General features: G+C 42.1%; 2 protein-coding genes across 4 annotated transcripts in view; both read left to right on the top strand.

The window, feature by feature from the left end:
* Positions 1–15,079: 15,079 nt before the first annotated feature.
* MRPS17 (mitochondrial ribosomal protein S17) lies at positions 15,080–18,759 on the top strand. Of its 3 annotated transcripts, none has more exons than XM_058710540.1 (3): positions 15,080–15,163; positions 15,777–15,916; positions 17,714–18,759. In XM_058710540.1, exons 2-3 carry the CDS (start codon positions 15,794–15,796, stop codon positions 17,981–17,983), a joined length of 393 nt encoding a protein of 130 aa, XP_058566523.1. In that variant the 5' UTR covers positions 15,080–15,163; positions 15,777–15,793; the 3' UTR covers positions 17,984–18,759. The 3 variants fall into 3 exon arrangements, with proteins under 3 accessions (XP_058566523.1, XP_058566522.1, XP_058566521.1); XM_058710539.1 differs by having other exon boundaries at positions 15,129–15,464; XM_058710538.1 differs by lacking the exon at positions 15,080–15,163 and having other exon boundaries at positions 15,542–15,916.
* A 2,749-nt stretch (positions 18,760–21,508) lies between these two features.
* NIPSNAP2 (nipsnap homolog 2) overlaps positions 21,509–27,356 on the top strand; it is a 37,892-nt gene continuing 32,044 nt past the window's right edge. Inside the window, exon 1 of the mRNA XM_058709859.1 lies at positions 21,509–21,669. Within this exon, the coding sequence (XP_058565842.1) occupies positions 21,578–21,669 (92 nt within the window). The 5' untranslated portion in view covers positions 21,509–21,577. The remainder of the gene's footprint in view (positions 21,670–27,356) is intronic.

Here is a 27,356-nt window from a genome sequence, read left to right as displayed (position 1 = left end):
TGAGATCAGGAACACGACAGGGATGCCCACTCTCACCGCTGTTGTTTAACATAGTGCTGGAAGTTCTAGCTTCAGCAATCAGACAACAAAAGGAAATCAAAGGCATCCAAATTGGCAAAGATGAAGTCAAGCTTTCGCTTTTTGCAGATGACATGATATTATACATGGAAAATCCGATAGACTCCACCAAAAGTCTGCTAGAACTGATACATGAATTCAGCAAAGTTGCAGGATACAAAATCAATGTACAGAAATCAGTTGCATTCTTATACACTAACAATGAAGCAACAGAAAGACAAATAAAGAAACTGATCCCATTCACAATTGCACCAAGAAGCATAAAATACCTAGGAATAAATCTAACCAAAGATGTAAAAGATCTGTATGCTGAAAACTATAAAAAGCTTATGAAGGAAATTGAAGAAGATATAAAGAAATGGAAGGACATTCCCTGCTCATGGATTGGAAGAATAAATATTGTCAAAATGTCAATACTACCCAAAGCTATCTACAAATTCAATGCAATCCCAATCAAAATTGCACCAGCATTCTTCTCGAAGCTAGAACAAGCAATCCTAAAATTCATATGGAACCACAAAAGGCCCCGAATAGCCAAAGTAATTTTGAAGAAGAGGACCAAAGCAGGAGGCATCACAATCCCAGACTTTAGCCTCTACTACAAAGCTGTAATCATCAAGACAGCATGGTATTGGCATAAAAACAGACACATAGACCAATGGAATAGAATAGAAACCCCAGAACTAGACCCACAAACGTATGGCCAACTCATCTTTGACAAAGCAGGAAAGAACATCCAATGGAAAAAAGACAGTCTCTTTAACAAATGGTGCTGGGAGAACTGGACAGCAACATGCAGAAGGTTGAAACTAGACCACTTTCTCACACCATTCACAAAAATAAACTCAAAATGGATAAAGGACCTGAATGTGAGACAGGAAACCATCAAAACCTTAGAGGAGAAAGCAGGAAAAGACCTCTCTGACCTCAGCCGTAGCAATTTCTTACTTGACACATCCCCAAAGGCAAGGGAATTAAAAGCAAAAGTGAATTACTGGGACCTTATGAAGATAAAAAGCTTCTGCACAGCAAAGGAAACAACCAACAAAACTAAAAGGCAACCAACAGAATGGGAAAAGATATTTGCAAATGACACACCAGACAAAGGGCTAGTATCCAAAATCTATAAAGAGCTCACCAAACTCCACACCCGAAAAACAAATAACCCAGTGAAGAAATGGGCAGAAAACATGAATAGACACTTCTCTAAAGAAGACATCCAGATGGCCAACAGGCACATGAAAAGATGTTCAACGTCGCTCCTTATCAGGGAAATACAAATCAAAACCACACTCAGATATCACCTCACTCCCGTCAGAGTGGCCAAAATGAAGCAATCAGGAGACTATAGATGCTGGAGAGGATGTAGAGAAACGGGAACCCTCTTGCACTGTTGGTGGGAATGCAAATTGGTGCAGCCGCTCTGGAAAGCAGTGTGGAGGTTCCTCAGAAAATTAAAAATAGACCTACCCTATGACCCAGCAATAGCACTGCTAGGAATTTACCCAAGGGATACAGGAGTACTGATGCATAGGGGCACTTGTACCCCAATGTTTATAGCAGCACTCTCAACAATAGCCAAATTATGGAAAGAGCCTAAATGTCCTCAACTGATGGATAAAGAAATTGTGGTTTATATACACAATGGAATACTACGTGGCAATGAGAAAAAATGAAATATGGCCTTTTTAAAAAATTTTTTTAACGTTTATTTATTTTTGAGGCAGAGAGAGACACAGCATGAACGGGGGGGGGGGGGGGGAGGGCAGAGAGAGAGGGAGACACAGAATCAGAAGCAAGCTCCAGGCTCTGAGCCATCAGCCCAGAGCCCGACGCGGGGCCTGAACTCACGGACCGCGAGATCGTGACCTGAGCTGAAGTCGGACATTTAACCGACTGAGCCACCCAGGCGCCCCTGAAATATGGCCTTTTGTAGCAACGTGGAGGGAACTGGAGAGTGTGATGCTAAGTGAAATAAGCCATACAGAGAAAGACAGATACCATATGGTTTCACTCTTATGTGGATCCTGAGAAACGTAACAGAAACCCATGGGGGAGGGGAAGGGAAAAAAAAAAAAAAGAGGTTAGAGTGGGAGAGAGCCAAAGCATAAGAGACTGTTAAAAACTGAGAACAAACTGAGGGTTGATGGGGTGTGGGAGGGAGGGTAGGGTGGGTGAATGGTATTGAGGAGGGCACCTTTTGGGATGAGCACTGGGTGTTGTATGGAAACCAATTTGACAGTAAATTTCATATATTAAAAAATAAATAAATAAATAAATAAACATTAAAAAATAAAAAAAATTAAATAAATAAATAAATAAATAAATAAATAAATAAATAAGTTTAAAAAAAGATCAGCAGAAGTAAATGAGAAAAAAGACCAGAGAAAACAAAAGAAAAGATCAATGAGAGTAATAAGTATTTTTTAAATATCTCTAAGCAAAACTGACCTGCTTTTAGCTAGACTAAGAAAAAGAGAGAAGTTCAAATAAGTAAAATCAAAATGAAAGAGCATACATTACAACTGATACCACAGAAATGCATAGGATCATAAGAAAGTATGAAAAATTTTATGCCAATAAACTTGAATCCTAGAAGAAATGGGTAAGTTCCTAGAAACATACAATCTATCAATACTGAATCATGAAGAAACAGAAAATCTGAAGAGACCAATAATGAGTAAGGAGATTGAATCAGTAATCAAAACTCTCCAACAGAGAAAAATCCCAGGACCACGTGGCTTCACTGGTGAATTCTAGCAAATGTTTAAAAAATAATACCTATCCTTCTCAAACTCCTCCAAAAAACAAAAGAGGAGGGATACTCCCAAACCCATTGTATGACACTACAAGAAAAAAAAACTGCAGACCAATATCCCTGTAGAACATAGATGCAAAAATTCTCAACAAAATCTTAGCAAACTGAATTTGACAACACACTAAAAAGATCATACACCATGATCAAGTGGGATTTATCCCTGGGATGCAAGTATGGTTCAACATACACAAATCAATAAAGGTGATACACATTAATATAATGAGAAATAAAAATCATATGATCCTCTCAATAGCTGCAGAGAAAGCATTTGATGAAAACAACCTCTCATGATTAAAAAAAAAACCTTCAATATATTGGGTATAGAAGAAGCATAATTCAACGTAACAAAGGCCACATGACAACCCACAACTAAATCATACTCAATGATGAAGGAAGGGTTGAAAGCTTTTCCTCTAAGATCAGGAGAAAGACAAAGGTGCCTATTCTCATCACTCTTATTTACCTAATACCTGAAATCCTGGCTAAGGGAATCAAACAAGATAAGGAAATAAAAGCCATCTAAATTGGAATGGAAGTAAAATCGTCATTATATACAGGTGATTTTACATATAGAAAATTTGAAAAACTCTACCAAAAAACTTTGTAATTACTCAATGAACTCAGTAAAGTTGCAGGATATAAATTCAAAATACAGTAATCAGTTAGGTTTTTATACACTAACAATGAAATAAAGAAAAATATCCCATTCACAATAGCATCAAAAACAATAAAATACTTAGGAATTTAACAAAGGAAGTGAAATATCTGTGCAATGACTATAAGACTTTGTTGAAAGAAATTGAAGAAGGCACAAACAAATGGAAAGATATTTTGTGTTCATGGACCAGAAGAACTAATAATGAAAATATGTTCATACTGCCCAAAGTCATCTGTAGATTCAAAGCAATCCTCATTGGGGCACTTGATCAGTGGAGCATGTGACTCTTGATCTCAGGGTAAAGCCCTACATTGGATGTGGAGCCTACTGAAAGAAAGAAAGAAAGAAAGAAAGAAAGAAAGAAAGAAAGAAAGAAAGAAAGAAAGAAAGAAAGAGAAAGAAAGAAAGAAAGAAAGAAAGAAAGAAAGAAAGAAAGAAAGAAAGAAAGAAAGAAAGAAAGAAGAGAAGAAAAAGAAAGAAAGAAAGAAAGAAAGAAAGAAAGAAAGAAAGAAAGAAAGAAAGAAAGAAAGAAAGAAAGAAAGAAAGACAGAAAGGGAGAAATCCTCATAAAAATTCCAATGGTACTCTTCACAGAAATAGGAAAAACCCCACAAAATTTGTATGGAACTGCTAAGATCACAAATAGCCAAAGCAATCTTGAGAAATAAGAGCGGGGTACCTGGGTGGCTCAGTCAGTTGGGCATCCGGCTCCGGCTCAGGTCATGATCTCACAGTCCATGAGTTCAAGCCCCGCGTCGGGCTCTGTGCCAACAGCTCAGAGCCTGGAGACTGCTTCAGATTCTGTGTCTCCCTCTCTCTCTTCCCCTCGCCTGCTCACACTCTGTCTCTCCTTCTCTCAAAAATAAATAAACATTTTATTTTTTTTCAGTATATGAAATTTATTGTCAAATTGGTTTCCATACAACACCCAGTGCTCATCCCAAAAGGTGCCCTCCTCAATACCCATCACCCACCCTACCCTCCCTCCCACCCCCCATCAACCCTCAGTTTCTTCTGTTTTTAAGAGTCTCTTACGCTTTGGCTCTCTCCCACTCTAACCTCTTTTTTTTTTTCTTCCCCTCCCCCATGGGTTTCTGTTAAGTTCCTCAGGATCCACATAAGAGTGAAAACATATGGTATCTGCCTTTCTCTGTATGGCTTATTTCACTTACCATCACACTCTCCAGTTCCATCCACGTTGCTACAAAGGGCCATATTTCATTCTTTCTCATTGCCAAGTAGTAGTCCATTGTGTATATAAACCACAATGTCTTTATCCACTCATCAGTTGATGCACATTTAGGCTCTTTCCATAATTTGGCTGTTGTTGAGAGTGCTGCTATAAACATTGGGGTACAAGTGCCCCTAAGCATCAGTACTCCTGTATCCCTTGGGTAAATTCCTAGCAGTGCTACTGCTGGGTCATAGGGTAAGTCTATTTTTAATCTTTTGAGGGACCTCCACACTGCTTTCCAGAGTGGCTGCACCAATTTGCATTCCCACCAACAGTGCAAGAGGGTTCCCGTTTCTCCACATCCTCGCCAGCATCTATAGTCTCCTGATTTGCTCATTTTGGCCACTCTGACTGGTGTGAGGTGGTAAGAGACTAGATCTTAACTGTTCTTACCACAAGAAAGAAATGGTAATTATGTGACACGATAGAGGTGTTAGCTAAAGCTACAATAGAGAACACAATGTAATACATGTGTATCAAATCAACACCTTGTATACCTAAAACTTACACAATATTATATGTCAATTATATCTCAAGTTTTAAAAAATTTTCCAAAACACCCAATGGACACTGGTTTAAAAAGAGGGCAACATTAGGAAGTGTCATTTGGAAAAACAGAAGAAAAATGGAAAGCAATATGCAGTTGTCTGTGGTGTAAGAGATGAATTAGATGCTTCTGGAACTGAGTAATATCTCCCCATGTTTGATGAGATTCTTGGTCAGCCATTCAGTATACATATCATATACACATCATTCATTCTCATATTCTCTCTCTCTCTCTCTCTCTCTCTCTCTCTCTCTCTCTCTCTCATCTTTCTCATGCATTACCCTCATGGTCAATAGTATGGTCTGAATGATGTGTCCCCTACAAATTCATATGTTGAATCCTAATACCCAAGGTGATGGTATTAGAAGGTGGGGTCTTGGAGAAGTAATCAGGTCATGAAGACAGAGCCCTCAGAATGGGTTTCAATTTATAAACTTAAGAAAGCTCCCTCAGCTCTTTCTATACCATAAGAGAACACAACAATAACATGCTATGAATCAGGAAGTGGGCCCTCACCAGACAGGTGCCTGAATCTTGTCAGCAAATTGATTTTGGATTTCCCAGTCTCCAAAGTGTAATAGATAAATACCAGTCTATGGTATTTTGTTATTGCAGCCCAAACAGACTGACGGTCATATCTGAGAAGTGTGTTGGGAAAAATTTCCTTTGTTTACAGTTCCCCTGATTGTACAACTCTTAAAAATATATAGTAGTCTTTATAGTAGTCTTATAGTAGTCTTTCCATTTTTATTCATGCAACAGCATGCCCTAATAAGCAAAGCCCAAGAAGCTGTTGGTTTATGGCCCTTGAACTAGAACTTAGCCTGGGTGTTAATGATTTGTAGCAATAGGCTCCTTACCTCAGACTCCACCTTGGCCTGTCTCAGAGCAATAGAAAGCAAAGTCTCAGAGACAAGGCATCACCAATCTGTCCCTTGTCTATGGATATTTCAAGGAATTATTTAATTATGACCTCTGTCTAGCCAGTAGCACATAGGTATAGGTGCATAAGAGGAGCTGGAAATGAGGCTTTTCTCCTAGGTCCCAATATCTTAACTCTCCTATTTTGCCTCCAGGCTTCTTCCATGTACTCTCCCAAAATTTTGCTAGAGCAAAGAGATTGGCTCTTTAAAATTGAAGGTACAGATTAGCTAATTTAACCATCTTGGATTTCTGGTCTCTCTTGGCCAAGCTGAATATTCTCTTTCTGCTTTTTCATATGGGCTAGCTTTAACCAAAGCTTGTCTGTTTCTTACAAGAACTTACTAAAAAAACTCCTTCTTGTAGACAATCAGATGCCAACATTCTAACTTTTCTATTAAGTTTCTTAAAACTCCAGTCCCAGGACAGAGTCTGAGACCCAAGATGCTACATGGGGCAATTTATCAGCTTTTGGCTGGGCACAATGAATATTGCCAAGTTCCTAGCCCATTTTCCTTGCCCTCCAACCTACCCCTATTCAGCCCTTCCTACATTTTAAGGTCATGTGCAACATCAAATCCCAGTTCCAATTTCCTTATAGGTCAATATCTGTAGGTGCAAGTAGCAGACATAGACTCTAGTCAAATAGTCTCTTCAGAGCACTTCCCTCAAGACGCAATTGCTCCAGCCACTTCCCATCTTCCAATCAGAACCCCCAATATTCCTACAAGAATCTGATTGGTCTTGCATGGACCTTTAGCATGGGTCATATGCTAAAGGAAGACAGAGCACTTTGATTGACAGACTCATCAAGACTGCAGACACAGGAAGAGTAATGATTTTACAAAGGCAAGTCAAGATGTTTTTACCCCAGAAGACAGAAACGACACTAAGGGGTGATGGGACCAATTGGGATCCATCAAAACGGTATAAAGATTACTTTAAATTGAAGACATTTAAGATAGGGCAGATGAGAGAAGGTGGAGGAAGACTTTTCAGAACTTCCCTTATCTAACTAATGGCAGAGCCTTCTGAGACAGAAGCCATAAACCCCTCAGGGGAGACTCCAGACAGGAAGGAGACTATGCAGCCACTGGCACCAGGATGAGAAATTGCATAAAGAGACATACCATAAATATTATCAAAATCATATTATTATAGTTTCCATTTGTTCTCATAAAAGTCCACCTACCTTTCCAAAAACTCCCATTTGTTTTCCCATAGAGACCCTTTCTCCCTCTTCTTCCCCTCTTAAGTTGGTATATAAATTCCTATTTCTAGTGTCTCTTCATCTGAATGCTCCCTCATGCATGTGTAAATAAGCCTTATCTTTTCTCATTAGTCTATTATCAGTTAATATTCACAAACCCAAATTTTCCTCCCAACAGGGTTGAAAAAAAAAAAAGAACCAAGTTTTCCTACCAATAAGGATTGGAAAAAAAATCATTGCTCTTCATTGTACTTCTGATGATGTGAAATGATTTTATTTGAATTTTCAAAAAACACTCTGGGTATGTCATTGGTGCCATTAGCAACAGAGGTTTTAAGACTGTAAAAGACAGGAATTTAAGTTCATAGCTGTAGGGAAATAGGGTACCCTGAAAGGTTGTGTTTATATCAAATAATGCATGTAAAGTTTTCACCACTTTCAATGAAAGCTAACTCCCCTTTCTGAAATTTCAAACATCTTATACTGTCTCCACTACTGTCTCTCTTTTTAAATTCACTTGCTTGAGTGTGCCCTATACCTTAATTTTTGGTCTAAATTCAAACTTTAATGATACTACCTCTTTTTTTTTTCAATCAGTTCCCTCCAATCTTCCATCCTTGTCTAACCAAATGTGATTGTTGTGAGGTCATGAAGTACAATGGCCAAGAAAGAATTCTTGAGACTTCATAGGGTGCAACTTAGTAAGTTTATTTAGGTATCATGGGAACAGGACCAGTAGGCAAAAAGAGCTCCACTTTTTGCTGTATGGAGCTGTAGTTATATGCTTAGTGCTCAAAGGGGAGGGGACATGCAGGGAGTATTAGATCATTAATGTTTCTTCAAACTTCTGCTCATAAAACTACTTTTTCACAAATGCTTATCAGGGCACTCATCATTTTTTGATCTTTGCTTTCCCTGAATTTCCATTCCCTTTAGAGTCTACCCCTCACCATAATGAGTTTTGACTACTACTTATATTGCTTTTTTATTGTTTTTTTCATACTTGGACTTTAACCTTATGGGGAAAAGACCTGTGTCTTTAACTCCTATTTACACTTCTGGCCACAAAATAAGCACGTAAACATCTGACTTATTAAAACTGCTAGGGGGCAGATGAGGGAGATTGCCTTCTTCTGTGATAGTGGTAGGAAGGAGCTATACCCCTCTGTAGTCAGATGCCTAAGATCAAGTTTCATTTCTTCCATTTGTTGGCTATGAGACCTAGAGCAAGTTATTTAACCTCTCTCTGCATTGGTTTCCTCATCTGTAAAATGAGAACAACAGTAGCAACTGCCTAATAAAATTCTAGATTAGATAATATGAAGAAAGGTATCATAATGCCTAGTGCATAGTAAGTATCCTATAAACATTATCTGTTGCTATATACTCATTTAATGAGGATTTCTTAAATGTCTACTGGGAAACATTCAAGTGATGTATAAAATACAAGGTAATTAACATTTGTTGAGCATATAATCTGTGTCAGATATTATGCTGGGCACTTTACAGATTTAGGCAAGTGAAATAATCCATATTTTTCAGATGAAAAGCCTGAAGACAGAGAACTTAACTAACTTACCCCATGTTATATGGCTTTGTAACTATGATTTAATAAGATGATAATTATAGCAATCAAAATATAGAAGAGAATCTATTCTCAACCCCAATAGCTAGATTTCATTTTCCTGGGCATGAATCTTCCTGATTACCGGTGTCTGTATAAAAATTAATTGTAGTTGGATGCAAAGCAGGAATACTAACTCTTGAGGTGAGAGTGAAAGTAGAGATGAAGCTACAGAACTATTACAAAATGGGAAGATTAACAGGATGGTAGTGTTTTGGATATATTTAAATCAAGAGCCTGAAGCTGTTACATCACTAATTAAAATGCTGTTGTAGTGATCTGGGTATAAGGCAATAATTTCTTTTTTTTTAAATATGAAATTTATTGTCAGATTGGTTTCCATACAATAACCAGTGCTCATCCCAACAGGTGCCTCCCATCACCCACTTTCCCCTCCCTCCCACCCCCCACAACCCTCAGTTTATTCTCAGTTTTTAAGAGTCTCTTATGGTTAAGGAAATAATTTCTTAATTTGGGAGGAGCAGGATCACAGACCTCTTTGAGAATCTGATGAAAGCTATAGGCTATCTCCACACAAAGACCTGTAAATACACACCAAATTTTGCATATATAATTTGGTAGAATTCAGAAGCCACCTAAAACCTCCTTACAACAACTTCAGATTAAAAATCCCTAGGGGGCACCTGGGTGGCTCAGTTGGTTAAGCATCCAACTTTGGCTCAGGTCATCATGTCACTATTCATGAGTTTGAATTCTTCAGATTCTGTGTCTATTTTTCAGATTCTGTGTCTCCCTCTCTGTATTCCCCCCCTCCTCTCTCTCAAAAATAAATAAAACATTAAAAAGTGTTTTTAAAGAATCCCTAGAATCAGAAATGATCCAGACTCCAGAACCTGATCTGTCCTTTCAAAATCTAGTCCTCTGATACTCAAAGACCATGGAAATACAATGCCCCAACCCTGTTCCCTTGCCTCATGAGCATCTACCATGGCCCACTCAGTGTTTCTGGAAAACTGGATGTTTTGCAAAGATATTCATGATGGCCAGGATGAAACATCCAAATTCGAGTAGAGGAGACTGAAGGAAAGTGTGGGTGTGCACGCATTCACCCGAACGTGTACAGAGGGAAACAACGGGTGTTTCCTTATCAACCTTTTAGTTGCCTTATCAACCTTCTGTCCATCCAATACTCTGGTTAGGTATCCTCTCTCTGTTCACCTTGGACAACAAAAAGGCAACATCATTTACAATCACTTTTGTCCTCTGCTCAATGATTCTTCCCTCTCTTACATTGTTTCTCTGGGTTTCAGGGTCATGACTGGGCCTTGTCAGGGTGTGTGTGGGAGAACTACATATTTTTTTTGTAAAAATTTGTCACTTTTATTTTTTCCCCAAAGAACTGTTCGTCTAGAGATGAGGCCTGAATCCAAACAAAAAAACACCAAAGCTCAAAACTGATCATGAAGAGACATCTCATGGTATGATAATGCAAAGACTCAGCAGGGATAATCCATACCTGGAGAATTCTAGAATGTGATGATTCATCCAGAGTCCCAAGAAAACCATGACAGATTCTGGAATCAAGTTGCCTGGATCCACAGGAAAACTCTCATGCATGAGATGGAGCATAATTAGAATTAACTTAAATGACAGTGTAGTCTAGACACAAACCTTGTGGGGGTCTTTTGTTTTGTTGTTGCTGTTTTGTTTGGCTTTGTTTTGGTTTTTTTTTTACAAACCTTGTTATATAAAAGAGTATGACATGAAGGAAAAGACTACAAATGAAACTCACACTTAACCCACCATAAGAAATGTTTTAATGTTAACTATACTGGAATTAAATTAAAAAAAAAAAAAAAGGACCATGGTAAGCAGTCTACATAGATGGCCCCAGTGGACCACATCTCCTGATATTTGTGCTTTTGTGTAGCCCTATTGAATCTCGATTGGTTTCTGACTTACTTTATCCAATAGAAATGCAAAAGAAGTGATGTTCTGGACTTCTGAGTCTAGGCATTAAGGTCTAGAAGCTTATGATTTTTATCATTTTTGGAGTTCTGTAGAGGTTATACACACTCTTGGAGGCTACAAAAGCCCTTACATACCACCCATAAAGGGGTATTTGATATACCAAGGTGTTTAATAAAGGATCAACCTTACCCAAAGAAAGGTTTGGCCCTTTGGCTTGGCTCCCGGGAGATAATCTTATAAGTCCTTAGAATGCCCTTCCTGTGGGGTGCCTGGGTGACTCAGTCAGTTGAGTGTTTGACTTCAGTTCAGGTCATGATCTCACAGTTCGTGAGTTTGAGCTCCACATCAGGCTCTGTGCTGACAGCTCAGAGCCTGGAGCCTGCTTCGGATTCTGTGTCTCCCTCTCTCTCTGCTCCTCCCCTGCTCACACGCTGTCTCTCTCTCTCTCAAAAATAAATACACATTTTTAAAAATTAAAAAAAAAAAAAAAGAATGTCCTACCTGATAAGAGTTAGTCATCTAGAAGTGCCTCTAATGATTTCCTGAACCCCACAGTAATCTTGGGGACATCCTGAATTCATACTAGCTTTCTCCAGTCCAAGTCTCCTAGCGATTTCTACTATATTCTATTACATATGTTTCCTGATGTAGTCATGTTACAAATACATACTTATCTCAGGGCATTATCCAGGGCTGAAAAGAGGCCAGGAGGTTGTTTGAATGAGCTGGGGTAGAGCCATGCTTACTAATGTGGCCACTGACTTCCATTGTTTTAGTTCAGAAAAAAAGCCATTCTCTTTTCTGGGTTCTCTCCTTTTGGAACTCTTAATAGACAAATGTGAGAACTTCTTGATCTACTGTCCACAATGTCCTCTCTGCTACATTCTAAATAATTTCTTCTGGTTTCCCTTGCAGTTTACTAAGTCTCTCTTCAGCTTTATCTAATATGCCATAAACCCATCTACTGAGTTTTTTATTTCAACAGTTACTTCCTCCTGGTGTTGTTTAACTTGTTCCTCTATCTGTTGTATTCACTGTAAAATGGGTGGTTAGATCTACAAAACTGAATAGATTCAGATTACTCTTTACACATTATATTTCATAATCAGTGCTATATGCTTTCTTTCCTTTTACATCAAAAGATGTATAATGTCTAATTGACTCATTTTTACTGATGATAAAATTAATTGATGGTTCAGGTAGTATTAGCCTTCTCTTTTTATTTTTATTTATTTATTTTTTTTTAATTTTATTTTTTTTATTTATTTTTGGGACAGAGAGAGACAGAGCATGAACGGGGGAGGGGCAGAGAGAGAGGGAGACACAGAATCGGAAACAGGCTCCAGGCTCCGAGCCATCAGCCCAGAGCCTGACGCGGGGCTCGAACTCACGGACCGCGAGATCGTGACCTGGCTGAAGTCGGACGCTTAACCGACTGCGCCACCCAGGCGCCCCTAGCCTTCTCTTTTTATTAAAAAGTTCCACATTAATCTTTCAATGATTTTGTTAACATTGTTGATATTATTCATTATCCATTAGTTGTTGCAAAAAATGTTTTCCAATTCTGTCATTCCTTATGTATCAATTATTAGGTCATTCTGAAATGCACTGAAATCTGAAATCATATTTCATGGTATATTGATTTCTTGTGTTTTTCAAATTATTGACTTGGTGCCCTAGGACTCTCCAAAAGCAACCAGAGGATTTATTTTTAAGTACCATTATGAACTCACAGATTTTTATATGTCTTATGGTTTTCAATCCATTGCATTTATAATTCTTTTTAGCCTCACATAATCTCATGTTAGTTCAGTGAATACTCCTTCAGGTTGGCTTTTGACCTGACCTCATTCATCTTTAATAGTTTCCTTGATTTCTGACACAACATGTCCCAAGTTTAACTCATACAGTTCTGCTCCAGATGTGAAGTCAGTCATTTTTCAAGGACCCTTGGTTTCTTTCAGGGAATGTGCTTGGTACTGACTGCTCCTAGGTTTGTAGACTCTCTTAGAAAGACTTTTTTTGAGAAAAATAAATCATGACTTCATACAATATTTCCAAATCGAATTTAAGACTACAAGGGTTGGGGTGCCTGGGTGGCTCAGTTGGTTGGGTGTACGACTCTTGGTTTTGGCTCAGGTCATGAACTCACAGTTCGTGAGTTCGAGCCCCACGCCAGGCTCCGCAGTGATAGTGTGGAGCCCGCTTGGGATTCTCTGTCTCCCTCTCTATTTGCCCCTGTCCTGCTTGCTCTCTTCTCTCTCTAAAAATAAATAAATTTTTTAAAAGACTGAAAGGCTTTTATTTTGTTTCTTTGATTTTATTATGTTCTGAATTGTGCCCCCCACCATGTATGCATGTTGAAGCCCTAACTCCCAATGTGATGGTATTTGAAGGCAAGACCTTTAGGAGGTATTTAAGATTAAATGAGGTCATAAAAGGGTGGGGCCCCAATCCAATGAGATTAGTGTTCTTGTAGAAGAAAAAGAATACACTCTCTCTCGCTGTGCACACATACACAGAGGAAAGGCTATGTATGTGAGGACATAGCAAGAAAGTGATCATCCGCAAGCCAGGAGAAGAGCTCTTACCAGAAATTGACCCTGACAGCTCCTCAATCTTAGACTTTTAGAGAAAATAAATTAATAAATTTAAATAAAAATAAATTAATAAATTAAAAATTAATTAATAAATAAAAGAACTATGAGAAAATAAATTTCTGTTGTCTATGCCATACTCACACACACACACTTACCTCCTCTCTGTCCCCTTGCTTCACATGACCAATTTCGCAATCAAATCTCCAACCCATCTTCTCTCTTCCATTCCCACTGCTTCAATTTAGGTTTTCACCATCCCCTGAAAAAGCATCCAAACTCCAATGTCTCCAACCTCTATTCTGCCTTCCACACTCCTACCACAATGATGTTGAAAGCTAGCTAAAGTATTCACATCTTTCAAAGGCTTCTTATCACTTAGAAGAAAAAGGGAGGCCCAAACAAGAAATGCTTCCTAGATAGAGGCCTATCCCTGAGCAACTTCAATCCCTGCCTTTATTTTCCTAACCCTATATCCTGGTGGTATCAGACTCCTTCGCGTACTGTCTCTCAAACCCCAGCACCCCTGCACATGCTCTCCTTTCTGCCTCAAATGTCCTCCCCACATCCCATGTCCCTCTATTCTCAAGCTATAGACCCTGGCCAGGGGCTATGTATTGATCAAGTCTCCTCTCTCTGCAAAGTTACACACTCTTTTCTCAAGGCTCCCATTACCTATGGTTGTTTTACTCACGGTTTTGTGGGCTTTTAGAGATTGGAGTCTTCTTCGATTCATCGTTTTTCCTAGCACAGAGTCTTAGAAGTGTTTTATAACTATTTGCTAAGAAAGAAATGAGTGTTGGACAAACTAATGTATGGGTGAATTCTTATTTTCCCAGTCTTCTCTCACCAGTTGCTAAGATGTTTCAATGGTCAAAGACAATTGACCACACCCATATTTTGGTCTTCAAATTGTCTGTGCCAGTAGCCTATTGTTTTCTGTTTCTCTTAACTTCCTAATACATTCTCAGTCCTCTTTTTATCTGAGAAGGCATTATCAAGCAGTCTGCTCGTGGCCCATCTAACAACTTCATAATTGTCACACATAAATATGTGCTGATACTGGACTTCTCTCCGTCTCACAGATATTGAAAAATAACACCTAAAATCATATTAGGCACAAAAACCTGCCGAAGTTTATCTTAAAAGCAGCTGTGGGGGTAGAATGCACTTAGTGTCCAATGTTTCAGTTTTTGATGAATGAATGAGGTTCCTCTGATTTGGAAGACCTTGTCCAAGCCTGGGAGCTCAGCTTAAAAAGAGGAAACCGAACAGAATAGTTAAATGAAAGACCGGAATGCTCCACGTTCCAGCCGCCCACAGCATGGAGAAAGAAGATGTACGTGGACGACCCGGGTCTACGGTTCTCTTTAAGGGGGAGTGGGCGGAGCCCTGCCCTTACGCCCGCCTATGGCTAAGGGAACACGCGGCCAATGAGAGGAGCGGTCCGAGGCGGAGCTACTTGCAAGGGACTGACGTCATCACGTTCCGACCGGCCCTCAGTAGGACGCGCGCTGTGAAAGTAAAGCCGGGAGGAGGTCGAGGTATGGGAGCTGCTGTTGCGGAGGGTGAATCCCGGGACGCAAGGTGTCGTCGGGTTAGAGCCTGGAAGCAAAGGAAGTTGCCTGACCCCGGGGTTGTGCGGGGAGGGAGGATCAATCACCCCCAGCCTACCCCAGGCGGGTTGGACTCGGCATTCACTGATCAAGAAGGCAGCCCCAAGGCAAGGTCTCCTTAAGTGGGGAGGACACCCCGGCCGCTCCGCCAAGGCCTTGTGCGCTCGTGTGGCCAGACTGTGAGCCTCTGGGGAGACGCAAGCCAGCGGAAGGAAAGAAAGGGACGCCAGTAAGAGCCCACGTTTATTCGCGCCATTTAGCTCCTTACAGGTTAAACTTTCAAAGCACTCCTGTGAGCAGACCGTTGTTATTCCCGTTTTGCACAGGGGGACACGGCGACTTAGGTTAAAATGACAGCTTTATAAATAGTATAAAGATGGGAGGTTGGGTGAAGGAAATAGTGAAACGTGTAAGTATCTCTAAAGTGGTGATTCCAGAAGGTCAACAAAAACTTGTTTCTGACCTTCAGCAGTTCTAGTAACAAAATTCCTTTGGTGAGTCATAACAACCAGAATGTTAAATTTTGAAATTTGTTTTTTAGGTGATCAAAGCCACATAATGTCAGTAGTTCGTTCATCCGTCCATGCCAAATGGATCGTGGGGAAGGTGATTGGGACAGCAATGCAAAAAACAGCTAAAGTGAGGGTGACCAGGCTTGTTTTGGATCCCTACTTATTAAAGGTGAGGAATATCCCTGTTTTCAGAAGGCATTGATAAATCACCAACATGTTACAGGTTCTGAACAGAGAAACCATTCCCTGTCAGTACAGATGCACTGAGCGTCTGCTGATCTGTGTGGATAACAAAGTGAATTAATTGTGGTTCATTCTCAAATTCTGAGGACACATACAGTTAATTTCAACTCAGTCTGATAACTGATACAGTACTTCTAAAGGTGAGGAATATCCCTGTTTTCAGAAGGCATTGATAAATCACCAACATGTTACAGGTTCTGAACAGAGAAACCATTCCCTGTCAGTACAGATGCACTGAGCGTCTGCTGATCTGTGTGGATAACAAAGTGAATTAATCGTGGTTCATTCTCAAATTCTGAGGACACATACAGTTAATTTCAACTCAGTCTGATAACTGATACAGTACTTCTGTGTGCAAAGTACTGGGAGCAGAAAGCAGGACAGCTGATTCTTTCTTTCCACATTGCTGAAAGAGAGCATCCTCAAAGACATTTGAGCTGAATCTCAGAAAGGCTTTTATCCAAAGGACCACATTTGGGGGAGTCATTTTGGCCATGGTGAGTGGTATATGGAAGTTCTTTTAGCCATTAAAGGGCATGACATTGTACAGGAACAACAAGTAGTTTGGCATGTTTGAGCCCAGAGCTTGATCCTAAGTAGGCATTGACTGTTGTTGAGTGAATACAAGAACAGTGGGAGCTGGGCTGAGAAAGGCCTTTTATGTAGTATTTTTGGATTTCATCCTATAAGCAAAGGAAAGACACACTTGGAAACATAAAGATAGAGATGAGGACAGGAGGTAAGGAAATAGGTAAGAAGGCTATTGCAAAAGTCTAGAATGGAAATGATAAGAACCTGAACAGTCCTTGAAGCAATTGCAATGCAGTGGGAAAAGTAGATTTCGGAAAGAAGGGACAGAGTCCTTGATTTGTCAGATGTGCAAGGGAGGGAGAGGAAAGTGCCAAGGACAGTTCTGCATTCAAGACTGGGCACACAGGTAGGTAGAAATGTTCTTTGTTATCTAGGATCAAAAACACAGGAGCAGAGGTGACAAGGTTAAGGGAAGGGGAGGCCAGATGAGTTGAGAAGAATAAAGTTGTCTTTTATTAACAACAACACAGGAACAAGCTGAAGAGTGGCGACAGCCTGATCATTGGCCTGAGTCAGAAGACCTTAGCGTGAATATTGACTGTTGTTTACTAGCTGTGCACATTACCTAACTCCAGAGCCTGTTTTCTCATTTGTAAAATGAGAGCACCTTCTGCAGCAAGGTTGTTATGAGCATCTGTGGCTTGTTTGCAGTACTTCGAGCCAGGCATGGAGCTAAGTGTGGTGTGTATATTTAGAACATTTAATTATCTGGATAACTTTAGAGATGCAGATAGTGGAGCCTCATTTTAGGTTGTGAAAAAAACTAAGCCTGGAGTGATTCAGTGACTTGTGCCAAATCACACAGCTAGTAGTGAGAGTAGCATGTTCATAAGGCTGGAGAGAAGGCTCCACTAGGAAGGAAGAGTTTAAATAGTATAGAGAAGGATGATGATTAATAGACAAAGATACTGAAGGTAATAGGCTGGAGAGCTCAGGCACATGATCCACTCTGGGAAAGTCATTGCTATTTTCTAGAAGTTAAGCAGTTAATTTTTGTATTGGAAGCCTCCTGAGTGTATTATCTTTTTTTCCCAAGTCCCAGCTTGTTTTCTGTGCATTACTTTTTATATTCTATGCTGCGTTGTCAGATCACAGATGGGAACTACTGATTTGTTCCTACTTCTCTCAACAGTATTTTAATAAACGAAAAACCTACTTTGCTCATGATGCTCTTCAGCAGTGCACAGTTGGGGATATCGTGCTTCTCAAAGCTCTACCTGTCCCACGAACAAAGCATGTGAAACATGAACTGGCCGAGATCGTTTTCAAAGTTGGACAAGTCATAGATCCAGTGACCGGAAAACCCTGTGCAGGAACTACCTACCTGGAAAGCCCAGTCAGCTTGGAAACTACCCACTTAACCAAAAATCTGGAAGAACTGAATAGCTCTTTAGCACAGTGAAGGACGATTGGAAGGAGACAAAGGGAAAGATTTATAAGTTTGCTTTACAGAAAAAGAAATTTTTCTAAATTTCATTACAAACTGTCCAATTTCTCTTCTGGTATTTATGGAATAGCTAAAAGTAAATGAAGTAAAGGCCTTGTTAAAATTTTTCATGAGTGTAAGGTCATGTTTGAAATTTCCTTTTCATTGGACATACTTTCCTCTTACAGGAAGTGTACCTAGTAATCCCCTGCATTGTTTTGTAAGCTCACTTTTTTAGGTGTATCTTTTTTTTTTTTTTTTTTTTTCATTCAAAGGAATCTTGAATTTATCTTAGAACCCTTATTTGGGGAGGAAAATACCTTTTGATATCTTAAAACAGAAGACTGCATTAAGTGAATATTTATTTTTGGTGGTATATATTTGAAACTAATTTGAAATTTTTCTTTTTGTTTTTTTTTTTGTTTTTTTGTTTTTAATGTTTATTACTTTTGAGAGAGAAAGACAGAGAGCAAGCAGGAGAGGGGCAGAGAGAGGGAGACACAGAATCCAAAGCAGGCTCCATGCTGTGAGCTGCCAGCACAGAGCGTGACCTGGGGCTTGAACTCATGAATGGTGAGATCATGACCTGAGCTGAAGTTGGCTGCTTAACCAACTGAGCCATCCCAGTGCCCCTGAAATTATTTCTTTGATTTAACCAATTACAAATGGAAATAATCAGCAGTCTGGTTGAGGTCAGACCTTATAATAAGAATGTCGACACATAGAAAATAAAACTTGAAAATTCTGTGTCACTTTTCTTTCATCCTGTATTCTAGAGTGTATTAAATAGGAGTGGATTCATAAAATCTGATACATTGATGAAATTGTAGAGTTCCTCATACTGTGCATTTGAGTTGGAGAGTTTGAGTTCTGTTGCTGTTTATTAATAAACTATGAACCTAGATTTTGACCTGAAGAAACATTGAGTTACATATTCCAGTTTCCTGGCTCCTAGGAAGAGATTTGGAGTATATTTCAGTTTCAACTAATACGTGTATTATACAAGTACAGAGTTTCAGCAGTAACCACAAGCACTGCCTATCTTCTCAATGCTCATAATCTAGTAGGGGAGGTTATGTACAGCTGCCTTCATAGCAGAGAAGCACATGGGTGGGGGAGAAATGACGACAACTTCCCAGAAGAGACTAGATGGTGCTAGAACTGAATCTTAAAGGAACAGTTTCCGGGCTAGTAGATAAGGGTTGTGGAAAGGGCATTCCAGGTAGAGGGAAGAATGTAAAATCCCAAAACTATGAGAAGAAGAAGCATAACCAAGGGGTTCTGCAAGCCGATGAGGACTGCTGGGAGACTTTGAACATGAGTGGGGCTCAGGTAAAGAAACAGGTGGAAATTATACTGTAAGTGGTGGCAGGTTACATTTTTAAAAGAGTATGATATATTTACATAATGAACTGTAAGGGGAAAGATTAGAGGGAAAGAGACCTGTTCAAAGACTGGTCCTAAGACAAACTGAGTAGGGTGAGGAAAAGAGGTTGGATAAATGATGTTCCAAAGTAGAACTCTCAGAGCTTGATACCAGGAGAGTGAGCAAAAGGGAATCATCTAAGAGTGTCTAGGTCTCTGACAGGTGGAGTTAATGTGGGTTCCACCTTGCACCTGTACAAGCCATCGCAAAAACCTCAAATATTTAAAATGCTTACATATACTCTACTTTTTTTGAGAGAGAATTTTAAGCAGGCTCCATGCTCAGCGTGGAGCCTGACGTAGGGATCAATCCCATGACCCTGAGATCATGACCTTAGCCGAAATCAACTGACTAAGCCACCCAGGCATCCCTCTTAAGATATTTTTCCTAATAATCTTGGTGTAAAACTTATGCTCCAGGAAGATGCCCAATATTTCTTCTATGACATATACACCTGTGAGATACAAGTACATGTCCCCAGTAAAAAATATTGGAAGATAACAGTGGAGAAGAAAAATGCAGAATAAGTGGCCTAATACTAAATAGCACAAAAGCAAGGTCGACCAAGAAATATTTACCAAGTTTACATTTCAGGAAAACACATTTAAAAGCATTCATGTCTTCAAAAAAAAAAAAAAGCTGAGAAGTTGGGAGAATGTGTGAGAAAGTCACAAGGGCACAATGACACCACAGGCTTAAAGAGGCTTCCCTCCTACTGTGGAGGATTGGGACATGTCCTTTCTGCCCTGGGGAGAGCTCCCTTTTGGGTCTAAGTGTCTACAGTCTCACTAATCATAAGCCTGTTGCTCAGCCACATAGCCTCTGGACTCCTGTCCCCTGTCCCTTGGCCTCCTTTCCACTGGCCTCCAAGAGACCCGTATCTCCCTGATCTGGAGCAAATCCTTGTTGTCTCTCCTCCATCCACAGGACCCCTTTTTAATCCTTCCTGGTGGTTCCTTGCCATATTAACATGTTCAAATATTCCCCCAGTCAGAAAACTGCACCCCTTAAGCTCCAATGCTTCCTTTGCCTCCAAGATTACTAGCTTCAGAGAACCCCTCAGACCAAAAGCCCAGTTGCTGCCCTCTCCCCTCCTGCCAGGGTAACAGACCTCCCAGGTACCCACCCAGTCCTGAGGACATTTCCCTCTTGGCCTCTGCAGATTCTTGCACAGTGCTCCCCTTGGTGGCTGGGGTCTCTCCTCCCTGTTTCTCCCCCTTTCCCCTTGGTGGCTGGGGTCTCTCCTCCCTGTTTCTCCCCCTTCTCTCACTGTCTAGCTCCCTTTCTGCCTACCTTGTCTCGGTTGCAGTTTTCAAGGTTACATTTGCGGCTCTTTTACTCAGGATACACTTTCCCTAAACAGTGCCACCCGACCCACGCCTTTGTTTAAGTTGTTTTCTTGACCGGCGATACCCTCCCTTCCACTGGTCAACTCTTCCTTTGGGACCGCGCTATGGTGCCAGGAACTCGGCTCTGTCCTCCGCTTCACAGCCACCGCCGGTTACAGTCTCGCCTGTCCGTGTCCCCTTCCCGTCTGGTGAACCTCTTCATTTCAACACTTGACACACTGGAGCCAATTATTTCACATCCTGCCCCACTAGACTGAGTCGGCTTGACGACTGAGACGCGACGAGCGCCCATCAGTGTTGATATGAACAGGGAACAGGAACAATGTAGTCCCGAGACCACCAGATAACTTGAGTATGTTTTCATCTAGATTGTTTTTATTAAAGCGTTGCTTTGGGTTTGTTTTCGGTTTGAAAGGCAATGTATTTACATGGTACAAAGTTCAAAAGGTATTGGGGAGAAGCCTGAACTCAGTGTTACTCTTTTCTTGTGGATCTTTCCATGTACATTAAAGCCTTGCCCATGGTCCTCTAGCGCTGGACATTCAGCTCCTTTCGCTGGTGATTGTCTCGTAAAGCAGTCCTTTTCGCCTTCGCGCTCCTTTCTCGCAGCTGCAGGACCTCCTCGCGCCGGGACCATGGGCCCTACTTCCCCTGGCGGCGGCGCCTGGCGCTGCAGCGGCTGCGCGCCCCGCCCCGCCCCAGCCTCGGCGGGCCTGGCCGGGGGAGGGGTCGCGGCGGCGGCGGCGGCGGCGTCAGCGGCGGCCCGGGCGGTGGGAGCCCAGGCGCCAGAGCAAGATGGCGGCGCGAGTACTGCACGCCCGCGGAGCGGCTTGGGTCGGCGGTCTCCTGCGGCGGGCCCCCCCCTGCAGCCTCCTGCCAGTGCTCCGGTGAGCAGCGCCGCCCTTTCCGGGAGCGGCCGGGGAGGGGCCGCCGCGGGGCAGAGGGCGCGGGGTCCCCGGCACGGGTCTCCGCCCCGGCCCGGCAGCGCTCCCTCGGGGCAGAGCCGCAGGGGTTGCGGGGCGGCAGGGGCCGAGGCCGCTGTCGGCCGGGCCGGGCCAGGCGGGGGAGCCTTGGCGGAGTCGGAGCGCCTTCCCGGCGGGCCGGGCTCAAGGTCACGGCGGGGACGGCGCTCGGCGCCAAGGCCACGTCCGCCTGCCGTGCGGGCTCGGCCTTCGGGACCTTGACCCTGCGCGACCCGCGCGGTGGCGGAGGGCTGGCGCGCGGCTGAGGCTCCAGGCCCTGGACTCGGCCTCCGGCTTCTCGCGGGCGCCCAGAGAACGCTACGTGCCCGCGCAAAGCCTTGATGTCCGCATCTGCAAATGGCAGTAGAGCTACTACTCACCTCTTTCTTAGGTTGTGAAGAACTAAAATAACGCGTTGTCCCGTCTGAACCTTCAGTGAAGCACAGGGGGAGTGGTGGGGAGGTCTCAGTGCTACGAACAGCCTTTGACTTGCGTTGAAAAGTAGGTAACGGATCAAAAAGTATGAACAGTTACCAGCGCTAAGTAGGCGTTGGGTTCAAGTTTACACGTTTTTTCCTAACCTCATTGGATTAAGTATTCGGTTTTCTGAATTCATTCCTTTGATGTATCCATGTCCTATATTCCATGTTCAGAAACCAAGCTCATAACTAACTTACACGTAGATTTGCTTTATTGTTTTCTTTACATTGGATAATTTAAACGTTTTCTGTTTGTGGTTAAATAATGAGCCTCTAGAGAATTCAGTTGTCAGTAAAGGAACTGCATGTTTGTTAAACTCTTACTGTGGGCCAGAGAGCTTATTTAATTTAATCCTAGTAGCAATTTTAAGAAGTAGCAGGATCTGCATTTTGCAGATGAGATGGAACCTCAAAGCAGGTGAGACACCTAGCTAGAAAAGGCATTTGACCTCAAGTTTGTCAGGCTTCAGGCTCAGCACCCTTCTTAGGACTGATGCCCAACTTGTATTTCCAAATTTGATGTTTATGTTTCCAGTTTGATTAACAAATCAACCTCCTTTTTTCTGTTGCTGAGCATCTACTGTGTGTCTTTTTTTTTTTCACACAGGTGATATGAGCCTGTGAAATTCATATTTTCTTCTTTCCAAAAAAGACCTCTGAGGCTAAACGTATTCACCCAAAAGACTACTCTACTACTCTTGGACACTAAAGTGCCCAAGGTCACAAAGCTAGTAAACTGGAGATTTGGACCTGGGTCTGTCTAGTACCCCCACGTCCTGCTGGGGCCGAATGCTTTTGAATCTAAAGTCCTTATCTCTGTCCAGCTTGTTGGCTCTTGGATTACTTTCTCAAGCCCCCTGTACCGTTGGACCACTGCCCCTTCCTTGGTGCTAATCTGCCTCAACTGTAGGTGTTCTTTAGGACTCAATGTAGACCCAGTTGGTTCATTTATTGTACAAATACTGAATGTAAATGATGTCTTTGAAGTCTTGTGAAACTCAACATAATAGCCATGGTCACTATCTGCAGGAGGCCATGGCAAAGGTAAAAATTCATAGAGACTTACAGATTGAGGTAGGTGGTATGAGAGAAGTTCAGGGAACCTACTACATGAGATCATGGAGGGCCTCCCCAAGAATGTGACGTTAAGCTGACATTTGAAGGGTCAGTGTGCAACAAAGCCCTGACTGGGAAGGATGAAGGCATACTGGGAAACTCCAGAAAAGTCGAGGAAGAGAAGAGCCCAGGAGTGAAGGGAAGAGTGACTAGAGGACAGGTGGCAAGGAGCAGGAGCTGGATAATTCCAGGTCTCACAAGCCATTTTAGAGAAATTGGATTTTCTTCTGGGCACCATGGAAACCATTTAAAGATATAAATTCTAGTATGACATGATCTGCTCTGTGTTTTTAAAATATTAGTCTGGGGGCGCCTGGGTGACTCAGTTGGTTAAGTGTCCGACTTGGTCTCCTGGTTCTTGAGTTCGAGCTCCGCATTGGACTCTCTGCTGCCAGCTCAGAGCCTGGAGCCTGCTTCGGATTCTGTGTCTCCCTCTCTGCCCCTTCCCCACTGGCGCTCTGTCTCTCTCTCAAAAATAAATAAACATTAAAATTTTTTAAATAAATAAATTAAAAATATCAGTCTGATTTTGGAAAGGAGACAGAATCATAGGTAACGGCTAACTGATCAGATGCTGGTGCCATTTATGGAAAGTCATTTGTTCCATAAGCATATGAGTGCCCACCGTATGCTGGGCGCTGTTGGGAAATATCAGTGAATAAGGTCCTTGCCATCTGGGAGCTTGCTCCTAATTCAGAGAAGGAAGAACAGTTGTAGGGTGTGGAGGGGGGAATCCAGAGCACTTTTGAACCTGGTAAAGTTTGAGATGGCTGTGAGCTATTCAAATGGAAAGGCAGTTGGCCTGTTTGATCTATAGGACTCCTCAAAGGAGATGTCTGGACTACAGGTTACATTTGGGAGCTGCTGGTATATAGGAATGCTAAAAGTTGATAGATCCATGGGTTTCATTATACTGTTTTGCATTTAATTGAAATTTTTCATATAGAACACTTTTTAAACCCATAGGAATGGATGAGGTTGCTTGCAGAGAGAGTGTGGATAGAGAAGGGGCTAAGAAGCAGGCCTGAGATGTGTTCACAGGCTAGATGTAGGAAGAATCAGCAAGGGAGACTGGGAAAGAGCAGCCGGTGAGGGCACTTTGTGGCAGTGCCCAGGGGGAGGTATTTCAAGGAGGGAGCTGGCAACTGTGCCAGATGCTGCTACAAAGTTAAGATGACAGAAAACTGGCTTTGACAACGGGGGTCTGTGGGTGACCTTACAAGAGGGGTTTCAGAAGGAAAGGAGGAGTCTTCCCAGGAGACTAACTTGCCAGTACCTCTTCTCTGCTCAGTGCCAGGCCTGGAGTCTCATTTGCTTAGTGGACATTGCACGAGTGTCCTACAGGTGCTTGGGTTGCTTTTGAACCTAAAATTGAACTCCTCTTCCTCCTGTAGAGCTTGCTCCTTCTGGGTTCTCTCTCCAGTAGTGGCACATCTTCCCTGTAGTGGCCCCAAGCCCAGCCCCTCCTGCTCTCTCCCATCTAGCCAGCTACAAGATCTGTCAGTTCTCCCTGCAGTGTGTCTTCACTCAACCTTCTCTCCCACCACTCCCCTCGCTTAACTGGTGGCAACACTTGTCTGGAGTCCTGTGAAGGAAGAGTAAGGTCTTGAACCTGTTGGTGAAAGGGACAACTGAAGAATTCCGAGCAGAACTTTTTCCTGTTAAAAGTTCTGACTTGAACCTTGACTGGATCCCAGTGCCTCTTTTTCCCATACCACCCCACCACACCCCTGCCAAGAAAAACTGTAAAAGACATTTTGGGAACAGTTGGGGACAGTTTAATATGGAGTGGATATTAGAATTATTCTTTTCCTCAGATGTGAAAATCATATCATGGTTTTGTCTTTGTTCTTAGGAGGTGCATGCTGAAGTTTTAGGAATAAAGTGTCACAATGTCTGTACTCTACTTTCAGATGGTTTGGTAAAAATAAAAAAGCAAATATGTATAGAGAGAAACACTTAAAATTGATAAAATGTTCATCATTCTTTCATCTAAATGCAGGGTATAGAGGCCTTCATTATACTGTCCCTTCATCTCTGTTTGAAGTTTTTAAAAATGAAGAGAATGGCTCTCTGTAGCAGCAGTGTGGAAGACAGGTTTATTGGGGTGGCAGGAGGCTTGGTGGTGAGTAGAGGAGTGACATTGTTACTACTTTAATGCTCAACTCTTCTTTGAATCAGGCCCTTCAGCTTCCTCTCTCCTCTTCATCTCTGGCTATATTCACAAACTCCTGGCTTTGGCAGGTATAGGTCTGCTTCCTCTCATGGGCGTCTGTCTACCTGACAAGTGTTCCTCATCTTTCAGGGCTTCAGTTCAACAAGTACTCGTTCAGAGAATTGGTTCATCTCTTTCCCCCACCTCTGCCCCCACCCTTGTCGCAACCACCACCTTATGTGGCCATCAAGGAGCTTATCTCATGTTGGGCTGTGATCATGGTTGCCTGTCTGCTCCCACTGACAAGTAACTCTGTGAAGTCAGGGCCAGGTTTATTCATCTTTATATCCTCAGCCTGGCTTGACATATGCAGCACACAGTCAACAGATATTTGGTGTTCAAATGAATGAAGTCCATTTCACCACTGCTGCCTCATCCTGTGGTCTCAGCGCTAAATGCATTTCCCATCTATGGTTTGCTCCAACCAAACCACCACACTGTCTAGATACCTAGTCAGGGCCTGTGCCTTCTCCTTTTCACCTCAGGAATATCTTTTGAAGATATTCCTTCCCCTTCATCCCCACTGCCTACATCATAACCTAGAACCATCTTTTAGGCTATCTGGTGAGTATTGAATGCCTCCTGTGTGCCTGGCACTGCTGGCCTTGATAACCAGCAGAAAGCCCAGGAGCCACGCTCCCTGCCTTTATTGCTGCAGTCCACCTGCCACACCACTGCCAGGCTGCTTTACACACCTTGATCTTTTTTTGAAAACTTGCTAGCATCTTACCTGGTAGATAAGGTAGAATTCTACCTGGTAGAATCCAGCTAATGGGCATGGTGTACAAGGGCCTAACCCCACGGCCCCGCCCTTGCCTTCCCACTCTTTCTCTCACCGTCCTCCACACCCTGTTCTCCTGCCTTACCAAGCTCTGCTGTTCCGGAAATATGTCATCCAGTTTCATGACTCCGTGCCCCTGGACATGCTGTCCCTTTTGACTGGAATTCTCGCCTGCCTCGTCCACCTGTCTGTGTGGTCCTCTAAGACAGAGCCAGAATGTCTCTACTGGAGTTCCTCCACTCCTCACAGGCCAAGCCAGAGGTTCATTCCCACAGCATGTGTGTGTGTAAATCTGCGGTATCTGAGACCAGTCTGGGTGTTTACTGTGTTTTTCCTATGAGACTAAATAGGTGAGGCATCTGGCTCATCTTTACATCCACAGAGTCTGGCAAATAACGCTAATTCTCTTTAAAGTCTGATGTTTTGGGGGGTGCCTGGCTGGCTCAGTCAGTAGAGCTTGCAACTCCTGATCTCGAGTAATTTCCAGTACCATATTGGGTGTAGAGATTACTTAAAAATAAAATCTTTGGGAAAAAATAAAGTCTAATGTTTTGTAGAACGTGCTGCCCCTACCCCACCCTCTGTTAAGTGCCACACAACAGATGTATGATGTTATAAAGACTACTGATCGTGCAGTTTGTCATTCTCAGTAAAGAACCCTAGCCCGGATCCTATCACCCTGACAGCTGTTGGCATAGCTCCTTCTACTCCTTTCCGTGATTCAGCTTGGACAGCTAGATGGACCGGGCACACTGGGCAACTTTGGTCACCTGACACTGAAAAGATTCCCGAGTTTGACAATCAACTGGGGGTAATGGTGGACTGGACTGAACTGTTTTTCATTTGTCAAGACAGTTGCTACCCAAGCTGACAAGCAGATACCCTCAGGTTCTTGTGTGTGTCCCATGATGCTGACTATTTCTTAGGCTTATCTTTATATTACAGTGTTTTCATGTCCCTTACCTCATTTTACCCATCTTAAAGTTTTTTTTTTTTTTTTTTTTTAATTTATTTTTGGGAC

The sequence above is a fragment of the Neofelis nebulosa genome, chromosome 18 (genome assembly GCF_028018385.1).
Source record: "Neofelis nebulosa isolate mNeoNeb1 chromosome 18, mNeoNeb1.pri, whole genome shotgun sequence".
Classification (NCBI taxonomy): Eukaryota; Metazoa; Chordata; class Mammalia; order Carnivora; family Felidae; genus Neofelis; species Neofelis nebulosa.
The sequence above is the reverse complement of the archived record's forward strand: the minus strand, read 5'-3'. Positions and strand labels throughout refer to the sequence as shown.

Bases quoted from the DNA above. Each gene is read 5' to 3' on its own strand.
- MRPS17 (XM_058710538.1), top strand. From the start codon at position 15,749: ATGTTAAATTTTGAAATTTGTTTTTTAGGTGATCAAAGCCACATAATG. The intron at 15,917-17,713 runs GTGAGGAATATC...TTCTCTCAACAG, and splicing joins TGGATCCCTACTTATTAAAG to TATTTTAATAAACGAAAAAC.